The sequence below is a fragment of the Trachemys scripta genome, chromosome 6 (genome assembly GCF_013100865.1).
Source record: "Trachemys scripta elegans isolate TJP31775 chromosome 6, CAS_Tse_1.0, whole genome shotgun sequence".
Lineage (NCBI taxonomy): Eukaryota > Metazoa > Chordata > Testudines > Emydidae > Trachemys > Trachemys scripta.
Window position 1 is genome coordinate 31,773,574 of NC_048303.1, and position 10,763 is coordinate 31,784,336.

Here is a 10,763-nt window from a genome sequence, read left to right on the forward strand (position 1 = left end):
GTGAAGCTTACTATGTGGTGTTTATCAGCTTGGCTGCTATCCTCTTCAAGATGTAGCTGCATTTCAATAACCAGTGTTAAAAAAAGAGTGTAATGCAAAGCTGATCCTGAAATCCTTACTCAGGCAAGTTCCCCTATTGAAATAGACTACCCATGCAAGCAAGGGTTTCCAAAATCCAGCCCAGAGTTGTAAAGAACTTGGTGCTCTTTCAGAAAGAAAAGTGTTATATAAATGAAAGCAATTGGCCCAGAACGTCCTCTATTGCTGGGGACAACACAGAGCAGCTTGTGAGTGTGGGAGATCAGGGAAACTTGGCATAAAGGTGTCCTTCCCACTTCCTCAATCCTGTGCTGGTCTAATGCCCTGGTTCTGACACCAGAGTGTCCCTCTATGCTAGGGTGAGCCTCTTGTGTCCAGTTATACCAACTTCAGTCCAGAATCTGCCCACAGGGGAGACAGCCCAGAATCTGTATAGAGTAACAATAGCCCAAACAGCTGAATTTTAAAAAACAGTTATGATTTTTTTATGAATAAAGTCATAAATGCCAAACTCTTAAACTTGGTCTATATTTTGATTCTCTTGTTTTAATTTTATTATTTAGGCTTAGTTTGTTTTGTGATCAAACTAGCGGTGCAGCAGGGACAATGTTTCTATTGTGTGTGGCATTTAGTATCTGGAATGTAATGTGAAGACATTTCTCCCCCCCACACATTGTGGCTGAATGATACTGCTGTGCTGATTTGAAATGACCTGATTAATCTTAGTTTCCTCTTAACATTTTGACTAAATGTCAAACATAAACAAGTTTCATAGACTTGAAAAACATTCAAATAAAGATGAAAAGAAACACATGGGCAGCAGTTTTTAAATATTCTTTGGGACTATTGGACACATTTCAATATGTGTTAGCCAAGCTGGAGAACAAACACAGGAAAGAAAGATTGAAAAATGTTTCAGACAGTGCTGCATTTTTCATACAGACTGTATAATCTACTTATAGATTACGGAAAAAGATAGGGGCAAAGCTACCATAGGATGAGTTAACACAAAACCTCAGATCAGTTGGTGTTTTGAAACATGAACTGTAAAACAATTGTGATACGATGAAATCTGGGTTCTATTTAATTCAAAACCTAAAGTATAAGGAGTAGAGAAGGGCTGGCTAAATACTTATTTTAGCTCGTCTCCACCATGAAATGATTCTGGATCTTCATTCCTCAACAGAATCAGAAACTGAGCTTCATTTATAAACCAAAAGGACAGTTACAAAATATTAAAGTAAAAAGGAAGAGTCAATGTTGCATCTGTCCCTAGTAGGTCACCCCTTTTTCTTATTTGGAATAACACTGTGTGGCTGCTCTCACATAATGTAGTTAGTCTTGTAGTTCAAGTGGTAGAACCCTGTGCTGCAGATCTGAAGGTTCAGGTTTCAACCACTTGAGCTACAAGACTAACCCCATTACCTGAGAGCAGCCAAACACTGTTATTCCAACTAGGGAAAAGGGGTGAACCAGTAGGGACAGAGGCTGGAGGCAGAGTGGTGATCAGGGCTGCTCAGTGCTCCCCCCCCTCCTGTTCCAGGGAGGGAGGATCTCCCATGTGGTCCCTTGAGGGCAGGGAGAAATACTGCGGGGGTTATGTACTGAGTCCCGTGGGTGGAAATAGATAATTGGAATGGGAGCTCTGCAAGTTTCTCTCTCTCTTTCTGGGAAGTGAGGAACCTTCTGGCCACTGTGGTGGCCCCAGTGAGACATGTATATGTGGGCCATGTGGTGGATGTGGGGGTGGGAGCTTGAAGCCTGATCCAACTTTTCTCCACCCGTCCCATTCTGAAGCACTGGGCAGCTCCCAGGTATTCCTAGTACAGCAGTGGTAATGATGTTGCTGGGCCAAAGTGGTAGTCAGGGTTAATGCCTTTCACAGCCAGAGACCTGGATTCCAATGTGACTTGTATCGTGAGAGAGACTGATTACAATGGCTTTAAGCTTGTGCAATAGGTATTTTAGTTTGCATCACAAACCCACCACATAATATGAAGTGTTGAATTCCCAGACTGCAAAGAGCTGGGAACTCTGCAGTTCAGGAGAGAGAGCCTGGCAAAACTGTGGGAAAGCTTGCACTGTTACTCAATGCTTGGCTTGTGCCAGACCTATCAGCCCTTTACCTTCCAGAGCACTCCTATTTTGCCATAAAAATATTTAAACAAAAAACATAGCTAAGAAACACACAGGTTTGTTTTTTTCCCCAGTCAAATTTAATTTTTTTTCCCCTATAAAAAGAATAAATTACATTTCACAAAACAGTGTTTAGGTCAGGATGTTCTTTTCGCTCTTCTGTTAAAATATGTGATTACACAGTGTAGAGAGTCAGATTTAGCTGGCCACCGTTACATACAGTAAATTCCAAAATGGGTCAACACTAGTATTAAGTGTGTGCATGTGTGGGGGAAATTAGTTTCACTCTGGAACACAGACAAGTATAACAATCCATTGTTTGTCTAACTTTGTACATGATACTCGTCATTTAAGCTGTGTTTAAACAGTGGCCAAAAAAAAAAAAAAAAAAAAAAAAGGGGTGGGGTCCAAGTGAGATTTTCAAAAGCCCCATTGACTTTCAGGGAAACTTGTGCTTCTAAGTCACTTAGGCACTTCTGAGAATCAAACTTTCAGAATGTTCTAAAAATTAGGCTTTGGTTTCTATTTTCTATATTTTAGGTGGAGGCACTGCTAGAAGATATTTAAAATCACCACTTTCATTTAGTACTAAAATGAACTTATAATGCCTATTGATATCATTAGGGCCCAAATAATTAAACTGCTCAGCAAAAGGAATTGAAATAAACATCAAAGTCTTTGCAATACTGACCTAAACTGGGCTTTGTTTTTAAATGCACTATACAATCAGTTACCAATTACTAACAACCCATCTTAGGCCACTGGGCTTTTTTTAATACTTAGGTAGAACAAGAAATAGACTAGAGATGCAGATACAACAAAGAGTCTGGTGGCACCTTAAAGACTAACAGATTTATTTGGGCATAAGCTTTCGTGAGTAAAAACCTCACTTCTTCGGATGCATCCGAAGAAGTGAGGTTTTTACTCACGAAAGCTTATGCCCAAATAAATCTGTTAGTCTTTAAGGTGCCACCAGACTCTTTGTTGTATCTGCATCTCTAGTCTATTTCTTGTTCTACCTAAGTATTAAAAAAAGCCCAGTGGCCTAAGATGGGTTGTTAGTAATTGGTAACTGATTGTATAGTGCATTTAAAAACAAAGCCCAGTTTAGGTCAGTATTGCAAAGACTTTGATGTTTATTTCAATTCCTTTTGCTGAGCAGTTTAATTATTTGGGCCCTAATGATATCAATAGGCATTATAAGTTCATTTTAGTACTAAATGAAAGTGGTGATTTTAAATATCTTCTAGCAGTGCCTCCACCTAAAATATAGAAAATAGAAACCAAAGCCTAATTTTTAGAACATTCTGAAAGTTTGATTCTCAGNGGGCATAAGCTTTCGTGAGTAAAAACCTCACTTCTTCGGATGCATCCGAAGAAGTGAGGTTTTTACTCACGAAAGCTTATGCCCAAATAAATCTGTTAGTCTTTAAGGTGCCACCAGACTCTTTGTTGTTTTTGTAGATACAGACTAACACGGCTACCCCCTGATACTAGAGATGCAGATAGATGCCTGCCACGGACTCCCATCTCTTTCAGGAGTTTTTTGTTGAATGGTAACATTTAAATATTGCTTATGAGCCAAGTTACTAGACGTCTCAGTCAAAAGATTACAAGCATTTTGCTAATTCTTGGGAAAAACAGATACAGTGAAGAGGCCATATCTATGTCAGGGTCATCAATTTTTGTAAGGCCTACCCCAACTCCCATCTTTTTGTACACAACAGCAAAATCAGCTGTAGCATGTACCTGACATCCCAGACAGTTTCCTTTTAAATGGGAGGTCTCTAGATTTAAAAATCTGGAGCTATGTTTGAAAGTATATACTGGAAGCAATCATTTGGTTTCCCCAAGAACTGCTAAAGCAAGAAAACAAGGTGGTATGTTCACCTTTAAATATATTTCATTATGCTATTTCCCTTTTTCTGATAATGTACCCTCAATATAGTAGAAATAATTGCTTTAACTTGCTTATCATAACTTGTACAGAATCAAACCAATTTAAATAGGGTTTTTTAAATAATTGCAGAAAGAACCGTCTATACTGGAAGTGTTTAAAAACACCAATATTCTTCAAAAAGATAAATCACACTGGGTGAAATCCTGGCCATATTGAAGTCAATGAGAGTTTTGCTATTGACTTCAACGGAGCCAGGATCTCACCTACTGGGTCAAATTCAGACCTGCTCCAACACCATTAAACACTGAAGTCCACATATACACCAGCTTTGAACATGGCCCACTAGCAACCTAAGCCTGAGAGGCAATGAGCATCTGCAACTGCAATTAACTTCAACAACAGTTAAAAGGGCTCTCAGTACCTAGCAGGAGGCATCTTGCCGCATCAGTCTCTGTCCTTTTAGATGAGAAGTCCTCAAATATCTAGGCTAAGGCTACACCCAGGGCAGGCTCCAGGATTTTTGCCCCAGCCAAAAAAAAAAAAAAAAAGGCCACGATTGTGATCTGCGGCACTTCGGCAGCAGGTCCTTCCCTCCGAGAGGGAGTGAGGGACTCGCCACCGAATTGCCGCTGAAGAGCTGGATGGGCCGCCCCTCTCTGTTGGCCACACCAAGCACCTGCTTGCTGTGCTGGTGCCTGGAGCCGGCCCTGGCTACACCACAGAGCTTACAGGGGTGCAGCTGCACCAATGCTGCTGCACTGCTGTAACGCTGCTAGTGCAGATGCTCTAAGATGATGGACTGGGCCCAATATTGCAGTAAACATGCAGACAATCCTGTAGGCAAACACCCTGGCTGATTGCATAAAATACTACAGGATCAAGATCACCGTGAGGCAATGAGAAAAAGGTGGGTACAATATGCTGCAGAGAACTAAGAAATACCAAAGATAAGGGCACATAGGAGAATGACAAGCATGGGGCAAGCATTTCTCTCTGGTACATGTACACAGCAGTCCTGCTTGAAAGGCACAAAGAGTTGTGCAAGGTAAAAATAAAAGTAGCTGCTTTGAAGCAGTTTTTTCACTCCACAGTAACTCCTCCCGACCTACTCTTTCTTATATTTCTTGCATATTAAGCAAGGACCTCTGGCCATGATATTAATATGACCTTGATCACCTCTAAAGATCTGTTATTTATTAGAGAAATACAATAAAGTTATTCCAGACTATGCCTTCCATTCTACTTTCAGATAAAAGAACAAAAATCTTACCCCCAATTAAATTCTCTTTTCCCAGTTCTCAGCTTCTCTCAATCCCCCACATCATTATTATTATTGAAACATTATTCAACTTTTCTCCCTTTAATTATTCTAGAATTCAGTTTCTCAGAAGACCATTTCACTCAATTTACACCTGTCAAATTTTTATTACAGCCCCAAAATCTGGCTACTAGGTACGCATAGGCATATGACAGGAAAGCTCTGGGCAGAGAGTGAGCATTCAGCTTCCCCCAAAACCTGCAAAGAAAACATTCCCCAGCCACCCTGCAACAAGAGTCACAACAAAGTGTTCTGGGTCGGATGTGTGCATATGCATGTGCCCATCTGACAAGAATAATATGTGCAGGGAGATGTGGGGAGCTGGGGCATACTCTGCCCTCACAATAAGAGTGCACAATAATACTATTTGCATAGCATTGATTGTCTATCCAGTTTTGGGCAGGTTCCACAATGGGCCCAAACCTGACCCAGAGACTTCACAGTCTCCAAGTTCTCTTCCACCAACTCAGACTCCTATTTCCTCACCAATCTTCCACACACTGATACTTCTAACCAAAAGCACCTCTAAATTCATTTTTCATTTTGGCAAGAGGCGATGAAATCTGACATTTAATTCCATCATCAGGCTGATGGAGCGCTATGATGGTCTGATATAGAAACATCACACCAACAATTCCCTCTCTGAATATGTGCATTCACACTTGTGTGCAGCAGGTGTGATTGTGATTCCATTAGATGCTTTCTCAACTTCTCATCTCAGAGAAGTTAATGTTCCATCACTCAGAAACCAGCATTATGCCTGCATGATGTGGTATTTAACAGATACTGGCTATGGAGCAACAGCTTTTCAGAGACACTTCTCCCACCAAAACGGAGATTACTCATCCAGAACTTCCTCCCAGTGAAGACAATAGGAGTTTTGCCACAGACTTCAATGGGAGCAGAAATGGACCCTTTGTGGACTTGATAATCTCAGTCTTTGTGGTTTATATATGTGCATTTCCAATTATATGCATACTTCCATAAAGTCCTAAGGGCATCCCTACAAGGTAGTGCCTTGTTATTACTCACTGCACATTGACAGACTCAGATTTTCAGAGTTGCACACGTGAAACTGTGCAGTCACAGTAATTCCAAGTACATGTGACCAATTAGTCATCTAGCTGAGCATCTGCAGGCACAGTTGTGCATGGTGGTGATTGCATATACAGATGATGCATTTGCAATTTTGCACTAGTGATTCTGAAACTGCACCATACTGCATAAAATATATAGCATGTGTATTTTGTACATTAGATTATAGTACATTTTAATACTGAATATTAAGCAGCTACATTGAAACACGATTTTTAAATTTTCACACAAATCTTAATTTGTTATTTTTGTCGGTTTGCCTGTATTGCACCTCTCTGACTATACTGTCATATAACATGTATAGAATGGATGTTTGAAAAAAATCAGTTTTCCTACAGCAAGGAATTTTCACAGTCTGAAACCCTGCAGGGGCACAAGAACTACACGGGACATACAGGAATGCTCTGCACATTTGCGTCCAACGTACATATATGACGTACACCTGCCCACGAAAATACACAACACATCTATTCTAATGGTAACAGTTATAGGACTTGGAATGAGGAGGCTCCTGGTCCAACTTCTAGTTGAACCACCAACTTGCTCTGTAACTTCAGACACCCCTCATTACTTGACCTATTCTTGAAGGCCAGATAGTGTGCAAGCAGTATCCCGGTTGCAGGTAGAAATGGTATTGATTTCTTATGCTGTTTCCATAGCTGAGGTTTCTTGCATATATATATTTTAAAAGGTTACACAAAATTATATTAACAAGTGTGCTGTCATCTGATTGGCTATAAATTAGCTTTACAAATACAACCCTTTTGTCAGTAACAGTCCCAAACAACATAGGAAAATTAGTGCAACTGTCACTGTAGAATATTGCGAGGGTTTGTTTGCTAATAAGGGCAGGAAGAAAAGAATTCTGTAGCATAAAGCTGAAAAGTAACTACTTCTAAAAAGTGAAGGGTGGCATGTTTTATCCACGTGGAAATATTTCTCTACAAAATAAAAACATTTTGGCCAAAATCATCCCTGATGTACTTTCAATGAAGTCAGTGGAGTTGGGCCATTTACAAATTTGGCCCACTTTATCTGTTGTGATGTAACATTTCCAAAGATGTGTTTCCCTACAAACCCCTGAAAACTGTTACTAAGACACAGTAGTCCTTTGCTTTCAAAGGAGCAGATTTTCTCAGGAAGAAATTGACAGACAGGAGGTTCTCAGCTTTTACGATAGAGTTGCTAAAGTCTGTTGTCAAATCTCAAAATACTACTTGTGAAAGCCAGCATGAGCGCTTTCACAGCAAGAACTGTGCGATCAGATTAGCCAGTCCTAGGATGATTATAAAGATGTGAACGATGAGCACTGACCACGTCAGCTGCCCTGACTGACGCAAGGAGATCATGTAGATGAGGGATGGATACACAAATACAAAGGCCAGACCACATGTTGCTCCAGAATATCTGCAAAAGAATTAAAAGTGCTTTGTGTTAACTCTTGTTCCTTGGGGTTTTTCCTAAAACAGTCTTGTTGAATAATGATTATTTGCTGTCACTGCCAAAAAAACATTATTTTCTTTTCCTCATTATCTGCCTCCTCCTCCTCCAATGGCATTTAATTATTTGATAAAGCATTTCCCCCCAGAGTAATCCTACTGTCAAATGAGCCAGATGCTTCTGGCGACAGACTTCCTAACTTTGATATTGATATATTTTGCTTTCGGTTGAGGAATCTGTTTACATATATGTTAGAACAAGGCCAGACAATATCTTTTGTTACTTTTTCATGTAATTATCAAATATATAAATCTGGTAACATCCCAGGGGCTTAAACAAAATGTGTATGAGCTCCTAAAAAGCATTTCTCTGGTATTGCAAGAACATGAAGTGAAACCAGCACCAGGAAGGACCAACCCATTGCTATTGAAACCCTTTCCTACTCCTCCTTCCAGTGAGGACTCCCAGCCTGACTCTCCGCTAGCTATCAAAGCCCTATCACTACCCTCTCCCAATGCCAGTCTGGATCTTTGATAGCTATCAAACCCCTGGTGCTACCAAGTATTCATTATTCACAGGCATTTTTTCCTATTCTACAAGTTTCAGTTGTCCAACCAGAGAGCAGAAACAACATATTACTTAGGTGACCAATCGCATGCCCAAGAATAGCAAATAGTTGAACTATACAGTTCATGAACCACCCACAGACTGAAGATGGTTTGTCCAAAACTGTTTGGCAACTATCAGTAATGAACACATTAGCAAATATCAGGATCAATTCGCAAACAGAAAAACATGCTGAACACACCATGTAATTTACGTTCCGTGACTAATCTGACTAGTTCTATTATCAGAGGATAGACGTTTTCCCTAAAAATAAATTAGAGATTATAAAAATAAAAAAAAGAAAAGGATTTAAAAGAGAGTTTGCCAGTTTCAGAAAATGAGTGAAGAGTAGCTACAGTGACTACACTGGCCTCAATACCAATTGCTGTAGTTTTATAATCACATATTCCTGGTTTTTTAATGCCTTCCTTTCCTGGTTGCTGTGTAAAAACCCAGACTAACAACAGGGGAAAACGGACTATTCCCAAAGTATTTCCAAATGCAGAAAGTAAACCCTCTGGAAAAAAATTGACAATATATTTTCTCATGCTCTCTCAATTACAGAAATCACAGGAGTTAACTGCAACAACAGTAGGTTTAAATAAAAATCAGTCAGAAGTGAGATTTTTATTTTGGCCTTCCTTTTGTCTCTGATTTTTTATTTATTCATTTTCGCTGTTTTTAATCACAATTTAAAAATTGATTTAAAAAGAGACTGTCTTTAAAGATTAACGACCACCACCACCACAACAAAAAACCATACGCCTCCACAGAAACCATTGGTGGTAACATACAAATAGGGCCATACAGTAACTTAGTGACTTTATGCTGAAAAATGATGCATCTGATTCAGAATAAGCAGGTAAGTTATGGGGACCCTGGATGAGATCTGAAGGAAACTTATTCCCAATTCACATCTGTCTGGCAATCATCTCAACCCTCTGAATGTCCCTTTCCAAGAACTAAGATTAAACAGAGCTCTATATATCAGAGGTTGACATCACTCTAATTTTTTGTATATTTATTATAAACAATAATAAAAAGACAGATTGATCTCTAAGAATTTGTCTGACACCAAAACTATTTCATTAACATTCAGGGCTAGTTCAGAGTACAGAGAGTACCTACCTTATGATACCTCCTATATTTGGATAGAATATGGCCATTGTCACTCCAAGTCCTACAATTGCTACGTTTAGAACCAACACATGGAAAATACTAGAGAGAGGGGGAGGAAAAACAGTTAATATATGCATAATACCACTAGAACATCTTTCAGTTATTGTATTACAATTTAAATGTACATCCAGTAGGAGTGTTTCTACTAGTATGACTCATCATACTAGAGCTAATTAATTTTATAGTTAACATGCAATATTCTGTAGATGTTAAGTGCCAGATTCTAAACAGACTCAAATGTTTGGACTCAAATAATTATTCACCAGAGATTATGTATAATTTGGCATTTCTTCTTAAAACAACATACTTAATACTCTAGCATATGAAAATCCATCTGAAACATCCAAAGACAAAGAAACAATACTGTATAATTGTATTCCCACATGAAAGAAGTGCCTGGATCCAGAGAATGAACTGACCTATATGAGTGGACTAATGGATACCAGAGAAAGATGCATCACAGAATGGAAAGCATTATATAGAATACATAAAAACAAATCTTAATACATTACTTGTCACATTTTGATTGATGGATAAGACAAATGTTTAAGTTTCTGAACTTCACTTAATGCATGACCTACAATTTACATTAGACTGCTTTTTTTGGATAAACAATGTATTTTCTACTCTTATGTTTTGTGTTTAGTGAGTAAACTTGAACAGGTTTTGCTTTCTGAATGAACCTTCTAATGCACAAAAAGCATTAATGTTGTTTAGATACTAGTGAAAGGGCTGTGCATGGACTCTGGACTCAGATACCTAAATGCCACCTGCCTTTAGGGCCTGTAAAAATTTTTACATCTAAATATCAGGAAAGATCTAGGGTGACCAGATGTCCCGATAAAATCGGGACTGTTCCGATTTTTAGGCGTTTGTCCCACATCCCAACCGATGTTTGGTCGTGACGCAATTTGTCCCGATATTTCGCACCCCTGTTTTTTGTTTTTGTTTTTTCTCCCCTCCTTCCCTTGCTCTGCTGGCTGGACTCTGCTTCCCCCCCCCCCCCCCCCCCCCCCCCCCCCCCCCCCCCCCCCCCCCCTTTTCTTTTTT

The 10,763-nt window shown here is 39.4% G+C and overlaps 1 protein-coding gene across 8 annotated transcripts in view; it reads right to left on the reverse strand.

Annotated features, from left to right (window-relative positions):
* Positions 1 to 3,614: 3,614 nt before the first annotated feature.
* SLC38A9 (solute carrier family 38 member 9) overlaps positions 3,615 to 10,763 on the reverse strand; it is an 80,928-nt gene continuing 73,779 nt past the window's right edge. For 6 of the 8 annotated variants that reach the window (XM_034774190.1, XM_034774187.1, XM_034774193.1 and 3 more), the window contains 2 exons: positions 9,663 to 9,752; positions 3,615 to 7,895 (listed from right to left, as the gene is read on the reverse strand). In XM_034774190.1, the coding sequence (XP_034630081.1) occupies positions 7,755 to 7,895; positions 9,663 to 9,752 (231 nt within the window). In that variant the 3' untranslated portion in view covers positions 3,615 to 7,754. Of the gene's footprint in view, positions 7,896 to 8,736; positions 8,799 to 9,662; positions 9,753 to 10,763 lie in introns of all 8 variants that reach the window. The other 2 variants (XM_034774189.1, XM_034774192.1) reach the window with 2 other exon arrangements.